Source organism: Phaenicophaeus curvirostris, chromosome 6, assembly GCF_032191515.1.
Source record: "Phaenicophaeus curvirostris isolate KB17595 chromosome 6, BPBGC_Pcur_1.0, whole genome shotgun sequence".
NCBI lineage: Eukaryota > Metazoa > Chordata > Aves > Cuculiformes > Cuculidae > Phaenicophaeus > Phaenicophaeus curvirostris.
Window position 1 is genome coordinate 29,012,845 of NC_091397.1, and position 22,485 is coordinate 29,035,329.

Genomic DNA, 22,485 nt, shown 5'->3' on the forward strand with positions numbered 1-22,485 from the left:
TCACAAATAATTTTCTGCTGCTAGTTAATTTCTGAGTAATTAATAGTTAATGATGAGCTTGTAGTAATCAGTATCTAATGTGTAAACCAGTGGATAAACTTTTCTAATATTTACTAAAAACCTGAAGATGTATTTTAACATTTGCTTTTCAGAACTGTACGGTTTTTTCATATTGGATATTTTTATTTAACAATTAAAAGTGTACAATAGCTTATTTGGAATAAAAATCTTTGAAGTGATATGGATAGTGCTTTGCAGTAATAAGTTGAATGGATAGCTTTCATCTACTCAACTATACATGTTCAGTTTTTCGGAGCTTTCATGAGATAATCCACCTTTACAAAAACCAGCTTTTAATAAATTGCCAACTTCCTTTCCTATCCTCAAATAAAAAAAAAAAACCAACTACGCAGGTTATTTTTTATCTAGGATGTTACGACTAAACCAGTTTTGTTACTCTGATGTCATATTTTTGCAAAACAAGTTCTCCTATTCCTTGAAATAAAATCTGTTGAGTAAATTTCAGTGTATTTCTTTAAAATTTCAGTAACTTACCTACTGTATCTGCTGTTGTCTGGAAGTGCTGTGGGGTTTCTTTAAGAAATGTCACATACTTGCATATCTTCTAAAGCAATATTGTACCACTTTGGCTAGCATTGTGCTGTAAGACATTGTAGGGGTTGCATTTTCCTATAATCCCAATGTAGCCTTTAATTCCAGTGTTTCCTTTGAACTCGGGTAGTGTTTGTGTTGTTAAATATTTCATCCTCCAACAGTTGCTGTCAGATCCTGGTACTTTTAGTGAGTGTATTAAAGGGTGATATTTTTTGGTGTGAAAATTCTAATTTTGGTTCCTTTTTATTGAAAAGGAATTACCTACCTGGTGTTATAAAGGTGAAACAAGCTTTTTGGGGTGCTGAATAGTTTGCCGAGGGATTTAAATAAGAACTTCTGAACTTCTCATACTGAATTTACTTTTACCTAAAACCTGAAAATCTCATAGCTTCTTTTTTATAATTACATTGCATAAAATCCAAATAAACAGACAGTAGTTTTCCTGCTTAGCAGTAAAAAGTCTGTTTTGGAGAAAGAATTATTAGCCAACACTATGCTGTTCCTTCTCTGGAAAATGGGAGAAAGCAAATCTGTGCCTGATGGGCTATTGTCTGAGTAGATTAGTTTAAAAAAAAAATAATAGAAAAAAGGACTACCCAAGCACTTGCCAACTGTTTTTAGCACAGTGATTTAGAATAAATCACTATTTCTTGCTTTTGTTTCAAATAGGAGAAGATAGTAGAGAAATTATTTTTTTTCTTACCAGGCATATTAGAACATAAACACGACTGTTATCTTTTATTTAACTGAAGCATTTCCACCAAAGGGCTTTCCAAACATCTATTGTGTGTTACTTAATTATGTGATATCATAGATAAAAGGTTTGAATAACAGAGGGATACAGGAGGAAAACGGGACCTCAATTCCAATTTGCGCGTAGATATCAGTGTTTCATAAAAACAGCAAATAATTTTGAACCAGTTATCTATACTTGTCAGTCATCATTTTAATTACTATGTTCAGTGCTTGGTCAACTACTTAAATATGACTTCTAAATAAGTACCTGGAAGACCTTTTAAAGCAATTGTCTAATAGTAATGTCTTCAACATATTCAACTTAGAAAAAATTGTTGTCAACTGAACAATAATGTGCAAGTACAAAAAACCAGGCTTTACTCTGCTTTCTTAAACTTAATTTTTCAACACTGAGTGTAAAAGGTCAGCTTAGTCTAACATGGTAGTACAAATATACAAAAGCTAGGTCCATAAGCCTGCCAAATACAAGGATATGTAACAGTATAGAACTCTTTCTTTTGGCTTAAGGTCAAATTCAGAAAGGAGGAAAGCAAGTTAAATTGATGCCGCTCTTCCACAATGCTTGAAGTGGATGAAGTGTATTGGAGTTTGTTTTGGTTTTCGTTTGGTGTTTGGGTGTTGCATTGGTTGCTTTGTTTTTCAAGAAAGCAGGGGGAAGATAAAACATAGGTGAAAGTTTGCTTCTTTTTGATGTACCAAAGGCATGAAGAGATGGACATAATTACAAATGGTAGTCCAATGGAGTAAATATCTATATCTCTAAGTAAAGGTAACAATCTTCTCTGTCACTTGAGCAATTAAGTGCATTTAAGTTCAATTTTCCAGAAGATAATCACTTGTTTTAGCAACATCTGCAAACTGGCTTCTGGCCTTTTTACCCTCCCACTTCTGCTTCAGTTCTCTTCTGTTTCAGTGCATTTTGGAGGATGTTAGTGTTAAAAAGGATATAAAGCAATCCTGCTAGTTCTCAAATTCTGTTATACTTTTATGTCTTAGAATCAGTAGTTTCAAGTTCATTGCCAGATTCAGTGATAGTGTAGCTTGACAGCAGGAATGTTGCCCAATTCTTGCTTTTCTAGGAAATGAATGGTTCTCAAGAGAATGGAAACTAACTAAAAAAAATTGTAACTCTGTAATTAAGCTTCATGGTAGACTTGCTTCACTTTATAATTATATTTTGATATACTGCTGTTTCTTTTTGTTTGGCACTTCCCTTTTTATTACTGCTAGCTTTCTGGAAAATTAAATAATTATTTCAGAGATACATTTTGACTAGTAGTGGTATATAACATTTAAGGTATTTGCTTTGATCTGTATTGAGTTAGTGTGCCATCAGGTGTCTATACAGCTTTCCTTACCTTTATTTAAATAATTTTATGCCTGTATGGTGTTCTCAATAGAATATTTTTTCTGCCTTTGAACGAAGCAAAGGAAGTCAAAGGGATTTTTCTGCAACTGTGTCGATTGTAATTTTTCATTGGCAAAGATGTTTATAGCATTGAACTCTTACTAAGGATTGGGTGACATCAAGGACTAAAAGTTGCCATCTTAGCAAAATGGTCATGGTTTGTGCTTAACAAGAAAGAGAGATCACGTTATCTGTGCAATTTCAACCTGTGATATTTTTCCTCAGACTTTTGAAAATCTAGTTTGCTTTATACATGCTCTTGATCAGTAGCACAGTGATTTCATCAGGTTACATTTTTGGTGGTAGTGGAAGTTCTCCCAGTTTTGATTTCTGAGAGTTCTGCTCTGCTGATGTTTTGTATCAGAGTCATCTTCTGTTCTCTTGTAACGAAATGACTCTTTATCATGACCTCACTGTTGGGAATGATTCCATAGCACTCTGATACTTACTGTTTTTTTTTTTTTCTTTAGATTCTCATTAACAAGGATATGTTAAAGGCTGTATGAATGAGGGGATTAGGGTTAGAAGGTTTTTTATGTGTGATATATGTCAATAACCATAGTTTGCTACAAGGTTAAACTGTGTGGAATTTTATCATTAGTATTAGTGTATCAACTATAAAGTGACATAAGGTAAAAAGGAAAATGACTTGGGTATCTACTGTTTGGCTTCTGTAATGCAGAACACCTGGAGTATGACTATTATTAAAAGTATAGTAAATATTTGTATGCATTAAATAGTTTATTCAATTTTTTATAAATTGTCTGTAGGGAAATGTGGAAGAGAATCTCAGTGGTAATTAAAGTGTTCTAAAGAGGCACAAAATAGACTAGTTTTCCATTCTGCTATATTCCTTTCTACTGCAGAGTTAAATCTTGCCTAATCCTTCCCAAGCAGTATGCTATTAACATGCACAGATCAAAGTCTATGTAGGTAGAAAAGTATAGATGTGTTGAAGTGGCGCGTTTATTTGCAGTATAACTATATATAAATATGTGAAACAGTTTAAAATAGTGAACAGTCTTAATTTGAAAGTAGTATAAATCCCCTTCAAAGAGGATCCAAAACAGGAGAAACATGGTATTACTAGCTTCTTCAGAATTGGATTTATGGCTACTTGTGATGATCAACTGCCTTAAGTTTTTTTTTTTATTAGGTGTTTTTTACTTTTTGAGATGAACACTACCTAGTTCAAAAAAAGTTTTAAGAAGTCATAAAGTAGGCAGTGTTTTGTTTTGTTTTGTTTTTTTATTATGTGACGAATTACTTCCTGAGGTAATGCTTTCCTCACACAAAAACATGTATTCTAAAGTTTGATTATTTATCTATTTACTTTATTAGGGTAAAAGTCTCAGGTATGAGTTAGAGGAGTAGTCTCTGATGTTTTACATTTCCTTCTGAATGCCTTCTAATTTTCTCCCCTCCTTGAAAAAGGAGAGTGTGTGATATTGTCAGCTTGTGGCAAGTTAATGCATGCAGCTTATAATGATGCTATTCCAGACATAAAAACATAGTGACTAAAACTGGACTTGTATGAGTTGTGTGTAGTAACCTGGAGATACTTACAGGCCATTGGTGTTTGCTGTTACAGTCAGTGGAAACCTTTTTCTCCACTCTGTGGTTCTTTAGGTGTTTTGGCCAACTGCACTATGGAAATTATTTCCCAATTTTTGTATTACTCATTCCATCTGTTGTGTAGCAGTCATAGGTTGGTTTATACTACAGCTTTATGAGCATCTGCCTCACACTCATCATGTTAAGCTTTAATCTGAAAGCTTTAATTCTTTCTTACTTCTTAGAAGCTGTAAGAATTTTCTACTTCTGTTTTGATAACGTTTTTTAATTTTGATTTTTTTTAATCCAATCACTTGTCTTGCTAATACAGCAATTTCTATATCCTCAAGCAGTTTACTTTAATACCTTCTGTTCATATCAGTTTTCCCAATATTAAAATACATAATTTGAAGTTTAGGCAAAATCTGTAAAATATTTGTAATTCTGGTGGCAGTCTTTTTTAGAATAAGACTCCATGTTTACTCTTTGGCTAGTTCTATAGATCTATATGCAAAAAACAAGCTGGTTTTGTAACGTCAGTTATTGTAGTTGTCTTGCAGTGGTTCCATACTTAATGCTTTCAGTTATTTCCTGTGGTATGTTTTTGTTGTTGTTATGAATAATAGATAAATATCAAAGCCACTCCGTTGCCCAATATTGAATTTTAAATATATTTTCTTTTAGAGAGCTAGAGGACGGAAACGAAGCTTTGTGCCTGAAGAAGAAAAACCTGAGGTTGGAATATAGTGTTTTGTTTTTTAACAGTTTTACAAAAAATTTAAACTTTGGGCTGAAGTGTTAACTTTCAGTGCTATAATTGAATATATTTGCTTTCCTTCCCTCCTTTCCCTCCCCATTCCTTTCTTTTGCTTTCTGCTATGCCAGGAGCGGATTCCCAGAGAAAGAAGGCAAAGACAGTCTGTTCTACAAAAGAAGCCCAAGTCGGAGGATTTAAGGACTGAATGTGCTACCTGCAAAGGGACTGGAGACAATGAAAATCTAGTCAGGTAGGTTTGGTGCTCGGACATTATGAGGAACTAATTCTTCATCGCTTTGTCATCGTGATTATAAGGAAGAAAATATGCTTTCTAAAAAAAAAACCCAAAACAAACAAAAAACCCCAAAAACTTGTTCAGGGGAAATATTGCATCAGAAATACTGACTTTATTCACTGATTACTTGCCAAACACATTTACACTGTGGATTGAGGTGTAAATAACTAAGATAATCTGTTTTTGTAACACAAGAGAATTAATTTTCTCTTGTCAGGGTGAATTGTCAGTGTCTTAGAGCAGATCAGAAAGATAAGCAAACCCGCAATTTAATGGTATTAAAGCTACAGAAGCATCCTAAAAATAATTAAATTAGTATCATTAATGGTTTTATGAACTGAATTGTGGATTATGAGGAATTCATGTTTTTAAAAATGTATTAATGCTACTGCCATTAATGCAGATCATGAAAGGGTTTGTTAATAGTGTTTCTTATCGAAACAAGCTAAAAAAAATGCTCTTGAATGGTGCGTTAGTAGGTGCAGAAATCTTATTAGGGTATAGAATAGCTGCCATTAAATAGCTGCTGTTGACCACAACTTGTGCTGATTTTGACTTTAGAGGCTGACATTGTGGCCTCTGTGCAAGGCTGTAGAAACTGTATGATTCTTTTAAGAACAGTAGCAGAGCTTAGCAACTAGAAAGTAGATCTTCATTGAACGTACTGAGCTTTCATTAAAATTACCTCATAATAAGTTCAGATAAAAAAAAAAACAGGATTGCATTTAAGTCCAGTATGCTTCAACTAGATTTTTCTGGATAAGGTCTCTGCTTTAGCTCAGATATAATTCTTGCTTTTAACTGGATGGATTATTCCAAAGTACATCCTTTAATTTATTTAAAGGAATCGGAGTGATGAGAAAAGTCAGAATTTGTGGTACTGGCAGGCAACACACAGCTTTAGAATCAGGATGTGTCCCAGGTACAGGTGTTTTGTTCTGGGACTAGCTGATTTTAAGATCAATTACACTATATGATTTACTGTAAAAGTTGATGGAATTTCAAGGGTTGTGTGTCAGATTGTATTTTCATTTCCAAGTTGGAGGAAGGTGCCATCAGTAACCGTGTGGCTCCCTTAGACAAGTTGCTACTGGTAGGTACTCCTAGTTCCTTCCCGGTACTAGACAATAGAGTAGAGACAGGATGTTACAGGCATTGCCAATACTGATATGTTGCTGAGAACTGGTGGCAAGAGCTTTTAACTGCACAAAACAAGATAAAGGACTTTCTACAGCCCTATTGTTTGCAAGGAGTAACCATTACAGGAAGACCATTTGTTACTGTCAGGATTCCTTCTCACAACATCTATGGTGCTTTATTGTAAAAAAGGTAATGAATTAGTTTTCTTCTTCAGGCTTTCTCTAGTTATGCTAAAAAATACATTTGAGGACGTAAAGGATAAGATGAGAAGATGCCATGAAGAGCTGTATATCTAAGTTGCAATTAAAAAATATAGTAGAAAACTGGTGGTATGTCCCGTTTACTACATGGTAAGATATTAGTAGTGATTTAGATGGACCAAAAATAAGCGTGCTGTATGCCAAAACCCAACAAATTTTCCCATAACCCATCTTCTAATCAGGCTTTGAAACAGAATAGTGATCCTGCATGGGAGGAGAAATGGAGATTCCTGTGTTCTAATCCTTTGTTCATAGTTCTCTGAAAAATATTTTTTAAATCTTCTGCCATGTTTTCCTTATTGGTTTTTAAAAGAGATTATGAATTTAGAATGATTGCCTGTGAAAGACTTCAAAATTCTTCCTAAAAAATTAAGTTTCATTCTGATAAATTATAATTGTTCATTAATTGGCTGAAGTTTGCCTTAGTGACTCTAGTTCTGTACTAAAAAAAGGTTATTAAAGTTAGAATATTTTTAATTATTAGCTTTTGACTAAAACATACTGACACATTCCCTACTTTTATCTGTGCTATTATGCAATATGTATATTTTACAGATATGCCAAGATGGTGCTTTTCTAGTCACTGATATCTGACTATATAGATAGATCATTTCAGTATATAGCATGCACTAGAGCATAAAAAAGGATCAGTGTTGTGATCCTTTTGTAATATACTTTTTTGTTTGTTTGTTTTTAGAATTTACAGTGAATGCTTAATTCTTTTATATACATCTGTAAGTTTAAAGAACTAAATACCTCTATAGTTACTACATTTTACAAGATTAGCTGCTAGCACAGTCAAGATTTATAAATTAGTTGAACAGTGAAAAGGTAATTGAAAACTTTTGATCAAGATGAGGCAAAGTCTGATCTGTAACATAAATGGCTATAAGGGAGCTATATCTGTCATTAGAGAAAAGTGTGGATTTTTAATATCTTCTCACTTGGAGTGAAGTTGGGTTCAGAGAGGAACAGTAGTAAAATATGGAAGGTTTTTAATATTTTATATTTGACGCAGATAGGCTTGGTGTATGGCATGGAGACACAGCACTTTTTTTAAAGAGCTAAGAGTGCAGTGAAATGATTGGTAGCATGCACTTGAAACTGAAGTATTGTCAAACCAGAGGGTACTGCTCAATCCTAAGGAGTAAGCAAATGTTGAAAATATTGAAAAGTATTTGCTTGAAATTGAAGATGTATTTTGAAATATCATGAAGTTTCTAAAACTTGATGCAAGATAAATTTTCTAACAAACTCAGAAAGTAGTTTTAAAGGACATATTTGTTTTTAGAGACAATTTCTACTCTTTGATTTTAAAAGCATCTATATAATGATGCCTTTATTTTGTTTCATTTTGTGAATCTTTTAAATTTGTATATAGCTTAGATGTTTAATAGGTTTCCTGAGTGCTTTATTAGTCTTGCAGGAATCACTTAGAATGATAGATCTTGCAAAGGAATTGCTTCATTCATAAGTTGGTTTGGGGTTTTTTTTCCCTTTTTTGTGTGCTCATAAATCATTGATGCAGACCTTTAAAAATAGCTCCCTGTAGAACTTAACAATATTTAGTAGAAACGTGGGTGAGGAAGTATATTTTGGGTGACTCAATATGTAATAGGTAAAGCTTTCGCTCCATCTGATGCTATACTCTGGAGTGAGTGATTTGCACCACTGTACACATGAAAGTGCTCATAGCACCGTATTACTGTATATTCCATTTTGGTGAAAGGTAAAAATTAAGGTGAATTTTGTATTGTATTTTAATATACAGGACTGTTTTTTGTAAAGAAGAATCTGCAAGCTAGTTCAGTTTAAAATCTTCCAAGGGAAGACTTCTACATGACTTCACTATTAAGGAAGCAGCCTCTTCTCAAAAAAAAAAAAACCCACTTCTCTCAACAGTGGCAATTTAAGCAATAATATTATAGCTTCAGTTGTTGCCTTAAGAAGTGTTTGGGTAATATTTAGGGATATAGTGCACTAGATAAAATTGATATCTCAATACTAGATTTGAGAAAAGCAGAGTAAAATTAGAATATGGTTTATATATAGGACAAAATTATATATGACCAGGTTAAAGAAATATCTGAAAAAGGATCAACTTCTTCATCCCACAGTTCAGAGCAACCATATGGCAATGCATTATTTTAGTTGTGTCTTGAATTTTTCTCCTTTATTGTCAAATAAGTTAGAATTTTCAATTTTGTTTGAATTGCAGCAATGGAGACAAAAGTATTACTTCAGCATTACAGAGAGGGTCAAGTAGACTAAGATTATGTATTCGAAAGAATACAGAACAGAATTTTTGGAAAACAGATTCAGCATTCAATGCTGGCTATAAAGTATTCAAAAAGCATAAAGGTGCAAAGCATATTTTTAAGCGTGTATGTTATATCTATTTTTAATGCAGGTAATTGCTAGGAAATAAACAATTGTGTAAGTATTTATTTTTCACAGTATACTTGCTCACATTTCAAGCAAGTGTAATGTTCTGTATGTGCAGTCAGTCTATCCAGGCGGGCCCGAAAGGGGAAGGGGAGGAGTAGGAAGAGTGAAAGAAGAAAACATATGCAGTATCATATTTATTAAAGAAAAAACTCTTTTACCAAATCTTATACTCAATTTTACTGAACTTTGAGTCATCAAATAGTACTATAACTGAAAGTGGATGGTGGCACTCAGAGTTGTGGTCAACAGCTCAATGTCCAAGCTGAGTCCAGTGATGAGTGGTGTTCGTCAAGGGTTGATGTTTGGACTGGTGCTGTTGAACATCTTTGTTGCAGACATGGACAGTGGGATTGAGGGTGCCCTCAGCAAGTTTGTGATGATATCGTGCTGTATAGCATGGTTGACATGCTGGAGGGAAGGGGTGCCATTGAGAGGGACTTGGAGGGTCTCGAGAGGTGGGTCTGTGTGAACCTCGTGAAGTTCAGTAAGGCCAAGTGCAAAGTCGTGCACCTGAGTCAGGGCAATCCCAAGCATAAATACGGGCTGAGTGGAGAATGGATTGAAAGCAACCCTGAAGAGAAGGATTTGGTAGTGTTGGTGGGTGAGAAGCTCAAAATGAGCTGGCAGTGTGCACTTGCAACCTGGAAAGCCAACCATATCCTGGGCTACATCAAAAGAATTGTGACCAGCAGGTATACTCTGCTCTCATGAGACCTCATTTGGAGTACTGCGTTCGGTTCTGAAGTCCTCAGTACAGGCAGGACATGGATCTGTTAGAGCGACTCCATAGGAGGGCCACGGAGGTGATCAGAGGGCTGGAGCACCTACCCTATGACAGTAGGCTAAAAGTTGGGCTTGTTTAGCCTGGACAAGAGAAGGCTCCAAGGAGACCTTTCAGAACTTAAAGGGGGCCTACAGGACAGCTGGGGAGGGACTCTATCAGGGGGTGTAGTGATAAGGAGTAATGGTTTTAAGCTGAAAAAGGGTAGATTCAGTATTAGGAAGAAATTTTTTACTGTAAGGATTACGAGTCATTGGAACAGGTTGCCCAGAGAAGTTGTGGATGCTTCATCCCTGAAAGATTGCAAGACCATGTTGGGTGAGGCTTTGAGCAGCCTGATCCAATGGAAGGATGTATCCCTCCCCATTGCAGAGGGTTTGGAACTAGAGGATCTTTAAGGTCCCTTCTGACCCAAACAATTCTATAATTCTACAAAAATCAAGTTAATTCAACCACTATTTGCAACAATCTTATGTTTTACAGAGGATTACAAATGCTTTTTTTTATTGGAATGGACTACTTGAATGAAAGGAAACTTAACATTCAGTTGTGTAGTTTATTTCTGCAATGTAATATACAGAGATTAATTCTGCATATTAACTTTTTTAATTGCTTAAGTTACCTGTTGGAGCATGTTTCGTGTAACTTACCTTATTTTATTATCGTATAAAAATTGTTTCTTCTTATCCTAGATAGCAAGAAAATACCTACAATAACAAATTCACATTTTTATTCACAGAGGACTTTATTCAAACTGCATTACCTGTGCTGCATTATGTTTTACTGTGAAATACTACAGATATTTCATTTTCTGTAATGTCATGTGCTAGGGCAGACATTTAGAAAAACCTGTAGGCATTGGGAAGCTCTCTTGCAAAGTTCCTAGATGCCAGGCATAGGTCTGGTAGCAAGACTCATACTGCTGTCATTCAGGGCTTCTCTAGAAGTGGAATGCTAGGGATTGTTTGCATTTGGGCTACCTGGCTGCTGAAAGCCACACGTGCCTGGAACATTTGAAATATCACTATCTCTCTGCCTGGTAGACTCTTGAAGTGATCCGAAACTGAAGTTTTGCAGATATTGCCATGATTTAAAGACTTGTTTCTATTCAATTCTGCATTACCAGAATTTGGAAAGCCAGACTGGGAAATATAAACAGGACCATCTAATGTTTTTTTTGTGTGTGTGTAAAGCTTGAGCCTCAGTTTTGAGAAAGAGAGTTAAACTATGTGAAAGCTTACTCTGCCTACCTGTGCTTTCTGATCAAATGCAAATGCAGCAAAGGATGTTTGTTTCAGGTTTTTTCCCCCCCCAGTAGGTAGGTGGGTAGGATTTATGTGAATTTCCTTTTTTTTTCTTTGGTATTTAATGACATTTCCTGCTAAAACATTGTCAAGAAGTGTATTTTTTTTAAGTATCTAGAAGAGAGGAAGAAATGCATGTTAGTCTCTCTTCAGTGTTATGAAAGTTCTAAAACCCTGCTGGAGAATTATTGTGTTATCTGGCAAGGGTTACTAGTGTTCCTCTTACTATGTGACTGTAGTGTGTGTATCCCCACATCTTTTTCTTCATTATTTCCTGACTTGTTTAGTGAACTAAAGTCAAACCTCCTTGAAAGTTAAAACTAGGTCTTTTCACAGTTGTAGACCGATGACTCTAAAGCTCTTGTATGCTTTATTCAGTAGAATTTTTGGAAGCAGTAGAAGTTTATGAACTCTTCATGAACATTTTGGTTCATGTGTTTAATCGTCAGTAGTTCTTAGAACTGATATTTAAAGTCTACTGATCCAAAAAGCTTGTCTACCGGTGTGATAAGCTTTAGAAGTAGTTAACAAGAAAACAACCTGTAAATTATAGTTTCAAGTAATTCTTTATACAGGAATACTTTGCTTTCTAATAACAAGTAGTATTTTACCTTTTTTGATCAGTGAATTTTTTTTTAAGAATTTAGTGGCTACAACTGCTCGATCAAATCTGTGCAGCAATCATGGATTTCTACGTTGCAACTTAAAACTATATTTGGCAGTTGTCATTTGTTCACAAAACAGCTATGTGTTTCGAGGTATATGTGGTTTTTTTATGGTTGCCTTAGGAAATAACATGCATTTGAAACCTGTGCACATTTTTATCTTCTTCTCCTGGGATTCAGAAGAATTTATAAAATAAAAACTATGCTGAGGTTGTCATAATTATTTTTGCTATAAGTAGTGAGTTCTTTAGATAAAGCGGTCATTGAGTGACGTTCCTCTTAATTAAAGGTGATCTGTGGTTGTGGGATACTGTTGTTCTTTTAGGCTATAGAATTATTAACCGAAAGATATTTCAGAGCTTCTTACTGGAGAACATACTTGTAAAAACATAAACAACAAAAAATGGAGAAAAAGAAAGGTCTTGTCATAATATCTCTTCATTGTGATATATTCGGGAAAGATTGCTTTTTTTGCAGTGTAAGTTATGGGAGAAATTCAGTTTTATTATTGAACTTTGTTTTAAGGTAGCTGAAATAAGTTGCATTTAATAAGATATAAATAGATAAGTTGAGAGTGGTGAAAGTAAATATTAATCTCTTTGTAGAATGTCATTGCTTTTGGGGGGAAGAAATAGAGTTCTAGTTTTTATTTATGGTATTTCAGCTTAATTTTGATGTCCACTACATTTTTCATTTTTGTCTACTGTCACTTGCCTTACTTTAGTTCCCTATTGATGTGGCCATTGAAATTACAGATTGAATAATCAAGACCAAGGTAATTGTTTTTCTGTAAGCAAATCTTAGGAATTTGTAAAATAGAATTTTATGATTTTCATTTATTTCTTTGCCTTATTATTAATTTAGTTATTTTCTTTTTTTTTGTGATTTTTAAATTTTTATTTGGTTTTATTTTGATTTATTTTAAAATGTGTCATCTGTACTGTATCCAAGGTTACATTCATATTTTGTTTTGCTTTACAATTAATAAAATGGGTTTCTGCTTTAGAACAGCTTAGATTGTTATTATTACCTAGACTTTTGTGTTTCCTTTACGTCCTTATCTCAATAAAATTAATGTCTTGTATTTGATTTGCTTCAGGACATTTAAAATGCCAAAACTAAGATTCTGTATTGAGACAGGAATTCAGTATCACTGAATGTTTCAGGTAGCACTTCAGTACTTATAACAACCTCATCCTCCTTCTTCAGATTTTTTCCTAAACATTTACTATTGAATGGATTTTTTTCAGTACTTGCTTTTGGCCTTAAAGTGTCTTTTTTATTATTATTATTATTGTTGTCCTGTGGAGATGAAAAAAACTTAGTTTAAGAATTTTGCCATGCTGTCTTGAATACGTTTACAGCTAAATTTTTTAAGCCTGTGTCTGACTTCATCTTCAGGAAGGCTTAGTGACATCACTTACTTTTGAGAAGAACGGCTCTGCAAAGGGCATGCAAGAAAAAAATGCATACATTTTCTCCAAGCATATCTGAAAGCTTTCAGGAGAGACTAATATGGATCTGCTTCCTTTTTCATATCACTGGTTGTAACAATGCAAAGGTCAAGCGTAAATTATTTGCAATTCTTTGATTAACTGACTGAACTGAATTTTTGTTTTCAGTTTCCCTCCTGCCCCGCGCTGTATTGTGAGTTAAACTATGTATAGTAATGCTATTATATCATGTGTACTTATTGTTGAGGAGCAGAAATGATGAATTCCGTTAATTCTGACTTTGAAATCTGATGTGATGCCATATTACGGAAATACACAGTAAAGTATAAGCTGACATTGAAATATTGTGTAGTAACTGACTTTTACCATTGCACGTAAACAGAGTAATTACTTTGAATCATAACATCTCACTTTCAGCTGGGTAGCCACTAAAATCACTACAGTGTGATTTCCTGAAAATGCCACAATCCCTCAGCTGCCAAATTAAGCCCAGGGAGAGCAGCTGTAAGTAGTGCATGCTCAGTTATGTAGAGGGATGAGCCCTGAGCCAAGTGCAAAGATGTTCTGGGAGAATAGTAACCTTTCCCATGATGTGCACATTTTCCATTACATTTCTGACAGAAAATGCTGTGAAATGATTTAATGGTGACATTTTGTTTTGCTGACTTCCCCTTTTTTTATTAAAAAGAAACAAAAATTAGGTTAGGAATATAGAGGAAGGGTGGTCAAGCATTTGAATTCTATTACAGAAATATGTATGCTTTTTAAAGAGAAAAACTAAGCCATTCTAGATGTGCATTGTTTCTGACATTGGATTTTATCAAGTTCGGGGAATGGGAAATGTACATATCTCCAGCATCAATATTGAACACCTTGTTCTGTAAGGTTAATTTGCATTGTTGCTTTGCAGCAATTGCATACCAAGTATGATAATTCAGTATAGCATCCTTTCTAATTAGCAGTCACGGAGACCTTACACATCCACTAGACGGCACAGCACATGCAGTGCACTTGTTGCTGCTTGTCATCTTTGATGTATATTACTGGAAATGATTGTAGAAGGGAGCAAAGCATGAGCAGACATAGTACACTAAAAGGTCAGCACTTGTCACTTGGAAAAGGATGAATTTTTATGAAATGAGAAAACAGGAAGCTGCTACCCGTTGATGTCATACTGGAGCTTGTCTGCATCTGAAGTAATACATGTAAGAATGCTTGGACAGAAAAATTGCTTGTCTAAAATGTGGTTCATGCATCCTTTGGCAGTTTTTGATTTCCTTTTTCAGAGCTGTTAAAATGTCTTGCTTGTTTCTAGCACAGTATACAATTTTATCTTTGAAAAGCACAGCTTTTGCTTTTGTTTTCCTATGGATTTATGAAGTTTTCTTGCCACCTTATTTATTTTGTCCTTCTCCCATCCGGTTTTAATGGATTGGATAATGGTTGCTGTCATTGCAGGTAATTTTGTTTTCCTGCAAGGTGTCTAAATATAAATGAAATATTTTCCTTTGGAGTCACTAGCATAGGTTCAGTAGTGTACACACACACACACAAACACTGATTTTCTCTGTCATTTTTTATTGGTTGGCCAAGAAGGCTTGCTGGCTTTGACAAATTCAGAATAATCCTAAATTCTGGGCTGAGAACTCCAGTTTGTTCAACTGAAATCTAAACCCCAGATTACATATATAATTTAAATATTTGTAGCTAAAAGTGAACACGGACAACTAACTTCCTACTTTTCCTGAAAGCTAATGGAACCAAAACAATTTGGTTTTAAGGGTAGGAGTGTGTCCAGAGAATAGCAGCGAAGCTGGTGAAGGGACCTGAGAACAACTCTTATGAGGAGCGGCTGAGGGAGCTGGGGTTGTTTAGCCTAGAGAAGAGGAGGCTGAGGGAAGACCTTATTGCTCTCTACAACTACCTGAAAGGAGGTTGTAGAGAGGAGGAAGCTGTCCTCTTCTCCCAAGTGTCAGGGGACAGGACAAGGGGGAACGGCCTCAAGCTCTGCCAGGGCAGGTTCAGGCTGGACATCAGAGAAAAATGTTTCACAGAAAGGGTCATTGGGCACTGGAACAAGCTGCCCAGGGAGATGATTGAGTCACCATCCTTGGAGCTATTTAAAAGAAGGGTGCATGAGGTGCTCGGGGGCGTGGTTTAGTGGTTGATAGGAATGGTTGGACTCGATGATCCTGGAAATCTTTTCCAACCTAATGATTCGGTGATTCTGTGTGTTTTACAAAAACTGTGTGGCATCTGAAAGCACCTTCAAGACTTAATGAAAGCTTCAGCATCTCACACGTGCCAAGAGAGTTTTGGTGAGTTATTTGTGGTTTTGAGAGGAGGCTAAAATAGTAATGATAGCTGAAGCTTATCAGCCGACAGGCTGAGAGTGTTGGGGTTGTTCAGCCTGGAGAAGAGAAGGCTCCAAGGAACTACTTATAGCGACTTTCGAATACCTGAAGGGGCTACAAGAAAGCTGTGGAGTGACTTTGTAAAAAGGCATGTAGTGACAGGACGAGGGGGAATGGCTTAAAAGTGGAGGGGAGAAGATTTAGACTAGACATCAGGAAGAAATTCTTCATGATGAGAGCGATGAGGAACTGGAACAGATTGCCCAGGGAAGTTGTGGATGCCCCATCCATGGAGGTGTTCAAGGCCAGGTTGGATGAGGTCTTGGGCAGGCTGATCTAGTGGGAGGCGTCTCTGCCCTTGGCAGTAGGGTTGGAACTAGATGATCTTTAAGGTCTTTTTCAACTCAAACCATTCTGTGATTCTGTGTGTCTAAGAAGGTGAATATAGTACCCATACTTAAATTTCAAGTATCACTCAGTTTTGCTTGAATAGGTAGAAGGAAATAGAGGTATAATTCAGTGATAACAGGGGACCGACAGCTAACTTAATAAATTCTAAAAAATAATGTTCTAATAAAGGTTGAAATAATTGTAAAAATTCTAATGGTGGTGACCTAAATGATACAATTTGTTGACGTTTATTGTACCATAATATGTAAACAATAATTTCAGAGCTGTTTCTTACAAAAGGCTATTAAAAATGAAATAGATGTGATGAAATTGGTTTGGCAGCCTTTAGCTGTTTGCTAACAATTTAAAACAGCAATAAAAGCTAGCAATAGCAGTACCAAAATTGCATAGCAGAAACTAGATTATAATTTGGTAAGAAAATATTGTATGAATAAAAGTGCACACTTCAGTGTAAACTGCAGCCAAAGTTTATCCTTGGGTTTAAAAATATCATAAATTTGAAGAGCTTTCTAAGTGTTCTTGTTAATAAAAGTCAGAGACAAATTATACCTGGTGTTGATGTCACTACCTAGGGAAATAGAGGAGTTAAATCTTCTCTGTAAGTGTGCTTGTGTTAAGCCTTCCTAGGCCTCAACATGAAAGTCTTGTTGGATCTTGTGATATAGACTGTTTATTCAACTGTTTCCATCTCTGCTCAGTGATCTAGGTGAATAAAAAGTAAAAGAGAACCGATGAGACTGCTGCCTGCATTTTTGCATCTAATAGGGAGCACGGTGATTAGAGCACAAGCAAGTGGGAGCACAGACTTCTGGATTATGCCTGGTGAAAGGCAATTAAAATAAAAAAAAAAAGCTTTAAACTCTGTCTTTATGAAATTGTGAAGTCCATTCAAATTGTGAATTTGACTTGTTTCTTTTGTAGGGTAATTTTTGAAGTAATGGAGACCATATTCACCTCTGAATCAATTGTCATTTTAACTTATGTATAGAAACTCAGACTATATGAGGAGGTGGGTGGAAGAATTTTCTGGAAGTGGAGTGTATTTGATTATAAATGTTTATTGAATGAGTCATTAAGTAGGTATAGCAGAATAAATAGCTGGTTTAATTGTTAAGAATCCATGCAAGTGCAGAACAATTTTTATTTGAGAACATTAATTAGTTTTGAGACATTTAAGATATTTAAATTATATTTTAAAAACTATTTTGAGGAGAAGTTGAAAATATGGAAATGCTGCTCCAGAGGGAGCCTCTGGGAAACAGAAAAGAAAATGAAATCAAATAAAGGGTGCTTAAGCAGAGAGGAATGTAAATGAGTAATGAATGGAGGAGAAATTAAATTTCTAGTTCTGTAAGCGTCAAAGTAGTGAACAAAGATCTGAAAATTCACATGGAGGCAAGAAAGAATCCAGTCTAGAAACTCTTGTTGATGTAACTTCCTGGCTGTAGGTTTCGTACTGCCATTCAATGATGCTGAAATTGAGAAGGGGGAAAAATTGATAATGGTCTGAAATGTGGCCAGAAAATCAGCACTAGATAGAAAAAGTAGGTTTTTAAAGATATTCAGAAAGAATAACAAATGGGATTCGGTAACAGCATGAGAAATTTTGGCAGGGAAAACCTTATTTATAAAGCTTTTGCTTCAGTGCTGAAGACCATTTTGTAATAAAACACAGGATAGAGCAGCTTCTAGATTTTTCTGGCTTGATGTGTGCTGTTTGTAACTGCCAAATAAATGAGTCTGTGGAAAGAGGTTAAGAAAAGCATTTGAGTAAAAAATACTTACAATGGCCTTTTTTGAAAGCAAATGTAATATCTGTTAAGATTTTAGATTTGCATGGGTAAAATCAGTAGTGGTAGATTTTAATAGTCTAGTTGTGTGTTGTGAATCAATCCGGTAGTATTTAATTGAAGCTTTTCTACATTTTGGAGAGGTTATGCAAGTATTGATATATACAAAGTGAAAAAGCAGCAGTTTATTATCTTAAAATACTGAGCAGATGAAAAGGAAAAATATAGTGTTACTTTGTAACCAGCCTCAGTAAAAATTGTTTAAATTTACATTAAAACAGCCTGTCCTCTTCTGGTACCTACTGACAGTTCTTTTAATAACACTTGCTGTGAAAGAGAGATAAGAAAACCAGCGGGCTTTTAAAAGTCCAGTGGTAATCTTAGTTTTTCACATTAAAGAACAATAAGTAAACTGCAGGACTTTAATTTTGTTTAATTCTGAAAGGCTCTTCTGAACCATTTCTACTTTTATTAAAAGCAGAATCACAGAATAGTTGAGATTGGAAGAAACCAGAGCTGGTCTACTCTCTGCCTCGCTTGCTCAAAACAATGTCACATAGAACATGTTGCATGTTGCTCAGGGCAGTGTCTAGCTGGGTTTTTAATGGAGTTTCTGCAGCCTCTCTGGGCAGCTTCTTCTGTTGTTTGTCCCTCCTCACTTTAAAAAAATTAATTCTTGTGTTTAAACAAATTTTCCTTTATTTCAGTCTGTGCCTGTTGCTTATTGTCCTTGCACTGTGCACCACTAGAAGTCTGGGTCTGTTTTTTTCCCCCTGTTGGGTATTCATGCATACTAAGATTCCCTCTGAGTCTTAATTAAGAAGTGTTAGGAGAGAGTCTAGCAGTATTACACTAGCGGGATAATGTCCCTTTCCTGACAGACAGAGAACATCAAGCTGGTGAAGGGGCTGGAGAACAGGCCTTAAAAGGAACGGCTGAGAGAGAGCTGGGGTTGTTTAGCCTGGAGAAGAGGAGGCTGAGGGGAGACCTCATTGCTCTCTATAACTACCTGAAAGGAGGTTGTGGAGAGGAGGGTGCTGGCCTCTTCTCCCAAGTGACAGGGGACAGGACAAGAGGAAATGGCCTCAAGCTCCGCCAGGGGAAGATTAGGCTGAAAATTAGGAAAAAAATTTTCACAGAAAGGGTCATTGGGCACTGGCACAGGCTGCCCAGGGAGGTGGTTGATTCACCTTCCCTGGAGGTGTTTAAGGCACAGGTGGATGAGGTGCTGAGGGGTATGGTCTAGTGTTTGATAGGAATGGTTGGACTCGATGATCTGGTGGGTCTCTTCCAACCTGATGATTCTATGATTCTGTGATTCTATGCGATAAAGACAGAAATTTACATAGCTGCATTGTTTGAAATGCATTCAGGCCTCTTACTAACTGCTTTTAAAAGCAGTTTCCTTTCTGCCTGGGCTACATTCCAAATCTGATGTGTTGTAAAGGGAACTGTACTGAGGAACAGATCTGGCTGAAAGTGCCCAACAACAGCACTAACAAAAGTTTAGAGAATTTGTAAAAGTGGAAAATAATTTGATTCACCTTACACCCAGCATGACACAGGTTCGGGCATCAGTACACCCTACTGGTTTGTCTTTCTTTAGTTTTGTTTCATATAGATTTTTACTTCCAAGATGTAAGATAATGAGTATGTATATTATGAATAAAATAAAATATTATTTTCCTGTCTAGAAAAGTTACTGCATCTTTTGATTCAGTTGAACCAAACCACACGTCATGCTTCCTACTACACTGTGTTGTTGATGTACCTGCTGAAAGTAATATGCAGGAATAACCTTGTGTGGTAATGACATTGAGGAAAGTTTGCAAAAACTCCCTTACTCAACTTCCATTTTTGTCATAATGAAGTAGTTTTGTCAAGGACCCTTTTTATTTATTATTTCAGAAAAATATTAAGTAAACGACGTTACAATGTGCATGTTGATATTATTTCTCTGATTTTTTTTTTTAGTTTGTGTAATATTTAGCACAGTTCTACAACTAGAGCATCTTCTTAACACACTTCTATCTAACTTTTGGCATTGACTTAAATGCCATTAATTAACAGACTTTTGTGTATATTAACTGGACTTTGTCATTGTTTTTAAGATTTATGTATGCTATCTGAATTTTATTTGCCTTCATGCTTTCAGCCATGGCATAGAACAACAACATTTTAACAGCTGTTCTAATCTCTGTCTCTAAATAGTAATTTTCAGAAGTGCTGTGTGATGCTTCTTGTGTATATATAGCGTGATTATGATATAAGAGTATCTGTTATTTTAAGATATGGGTTAAGTTCTGGATGCATTTGAAAAAATTTATTACTGAATATTGCATGCTCCAGAACTAGTTTGAAAGAAAACCGTAATTCTTGGGTTTGTGTATTTCAGATTTATTATGTTAGTCCTTTTGACGTGTCGGTTTTGGTTAGAAAGTTTTTAAAATGGAGACTGAAAATGAATTATGAAATGATAATGGAATATATTAAATATTTGCCTTGTAAGTTTAAAAAACTTTCTTGACTTTTGTTTTTTTAAAAAAAGGTTCCATATTAAGCTGTATATTTTAAAATACAGTGATGTGTGTGTACTGTGGAAGTGAATGCATTACATATTCTGTACTTTTCTTTTTTTGACTTATTTCTATTTTGTTTGTAAATGCATTCGGGAACTTTTTATTTAGAGCATTCCATGCACTGTTTTGATGACTTCAAAAATGCTTTAGAAATACTTGAAGTTATAGAACTTACGCACATAACCTTTCCTGAATTTTATTTGTTGAAATTTCAATAGTATTTAGGTTTCAGTAGAACAAAAAAAAACAACTTTTCAATCAAAGGATCTTTATATCTACATATACTGTTGAATTTTAGGATGGCATCAGAGACACAATATTTTACTGTTTGGACACCACTTAGAAAGCTAGTATGGACATGTAGACAGTCAGATGCTGTCTATAAAGAGGGCTGGGAAGTAAATTTCTTATTTCTTGTAACAGACAGAAATCCAGTACTTACCCAGGCACTAGGCGTTGCAGGTTTTTATCCACATAGCTGCTTCTTATCCTGATCATAAGAATCAGCAATACTTAACAGTAATGGCTGAAGTAGGGACAATGCTTCTAAAACCAAAAAGGAAAGCTTTTAGAATACCGAGAACAAATTATCATAACTTCTTGCTTGACTGTTCCCGTGGAGCTGAGCCCTGAGTACTCCCTGAACTCACTGCATTGCTCCTTGTAATGAAAAAGCATCTGCTGATGTCTACTCTGAAGCTTCCAAGCTCCAGGTTGTGGCCCTGAGCCCATGCAGTGCCATTGGTTGCAAATGAGAAGTTTGGTTGTGCTGTCTGCATAACTGCCCTTTATGTTGCTGTGGGTTGCAGCTCAATACCCTTGCCTCACCCCTCAGCATCCTCCTTCCCCAACTAAATAAGGTGGCTCACTCAGCCTCTTCGTGCTGGTTGTATGCTGAAAGCTCCTTGCCATCTTAGTAGCTGTTAAGTGGACTCTTGTCTTCTCATCTCTCTTGAATTGGTTGGCCTGAAATTGGTTATGGCATATTAAGCACAGTCTCATTAACTGAGTAGAGGGAGACAGTAACAGTTGATTTGCTGGTCCTGTTTCATTGAATCATACAGAGTTGGACACTTATTTTAAACCCAAGGACCTCTAAGCAGAGCTAAGAGTAACTCGGCCAATTGCTTCTCAGTCTGAACTGAGGAATGGAGTTATTCCCCTTCCATGCAAAATGTCGTACAACTTCTTGATGAACTCAGAGATTATCTGCTGGTCTAATCCTCAATTTTCTCAAGCAAATTTTGGATTGAGGTTTTATTATTCTGTGTGCCAGTCACTCTTTCTAACTTAGTGTCACTCTTAAAATTGCAGTGTCGTTGAAGTTTTGTGTCATTATGATGATTTTTTTTCTGAGCACTGTTAGCCCCAAAATCACCCCCTGTGATATGTTGTCAGTTTTTGGAAGCCATCTAGGTCTCAGGCTATTGTCTGTTGCTGATTGAGTCCAGCAGTCCGGCTGGCTTTCAACCCATTCATCCAGCCTTGTACTTGGTAAGGAAAATGCTGTAGGAGACTGAGAAGCCATGTGCTGAATGCACTTTGGTATGTTAGTGCCACTGCTCTTCCCTCTTTCATGTAGGCAGTCATTTCATCTTGGTCATTTCAAACATGAATGACTTGTCTGTCCTTACTAAATCTTGGCTGCATGATCTTGTTCTTCATGTTTTTGAAAATGAATCCCGGGAGGCCATCCGTGTGTATTTCCTCAGCTCTTGTGCAGTGGAATGATGCTGAGCTCTGAGTAAACTGTCTTTTAAACTGTCCCTTTCTCACTTGCTAACCTTCCCTTTCATGACAGCACCTACTAGGTTCTGCCTAGTAGATCCTTTGACAAACCAAGGTTTCCTCTTCCAAAGCCGTGATACAGCTTTTTGTAGGATTAGTGATGAAGAAATAGTAAACTCTTCTGTA

General features: G+C 35.8%; 1 protein-coding gene across 6 annotated transcripts in view; it reads left to right on the forward strand.

Annotated features, from left to right (window-relative positions):
• PHF14 (PHD finger protein 14) overlaps positions 1-22,485 on the forward strand; it is a 154,604-nt gene that overhangs the window by 60,329 nt on the left and 71,790 nt on the right. For 4 of the 6 annotated variants that reach the window (XM_069859698.1, XM_069859699.1, XM_069859701.1 and 1 more), the window contains exons 15-16: positions 5,018-5,068; positions 5,219-5,340. In XM_069859698.1, the coding sequence (XP_069715799.1) occupies positions 5,018-5,068; positions 5,219-5,340 (173 nt within the window). Of the gene's footprint in view, positions 1-5,017; positions 5,069-5,218; positions 5,341-12,707; positions 12,759-22,485 lie in introns of all 6 variants that reach the window. The other 2 variants (XM_069859703.1, XM_069859702.1) reach the window with 1 other exon arrangement.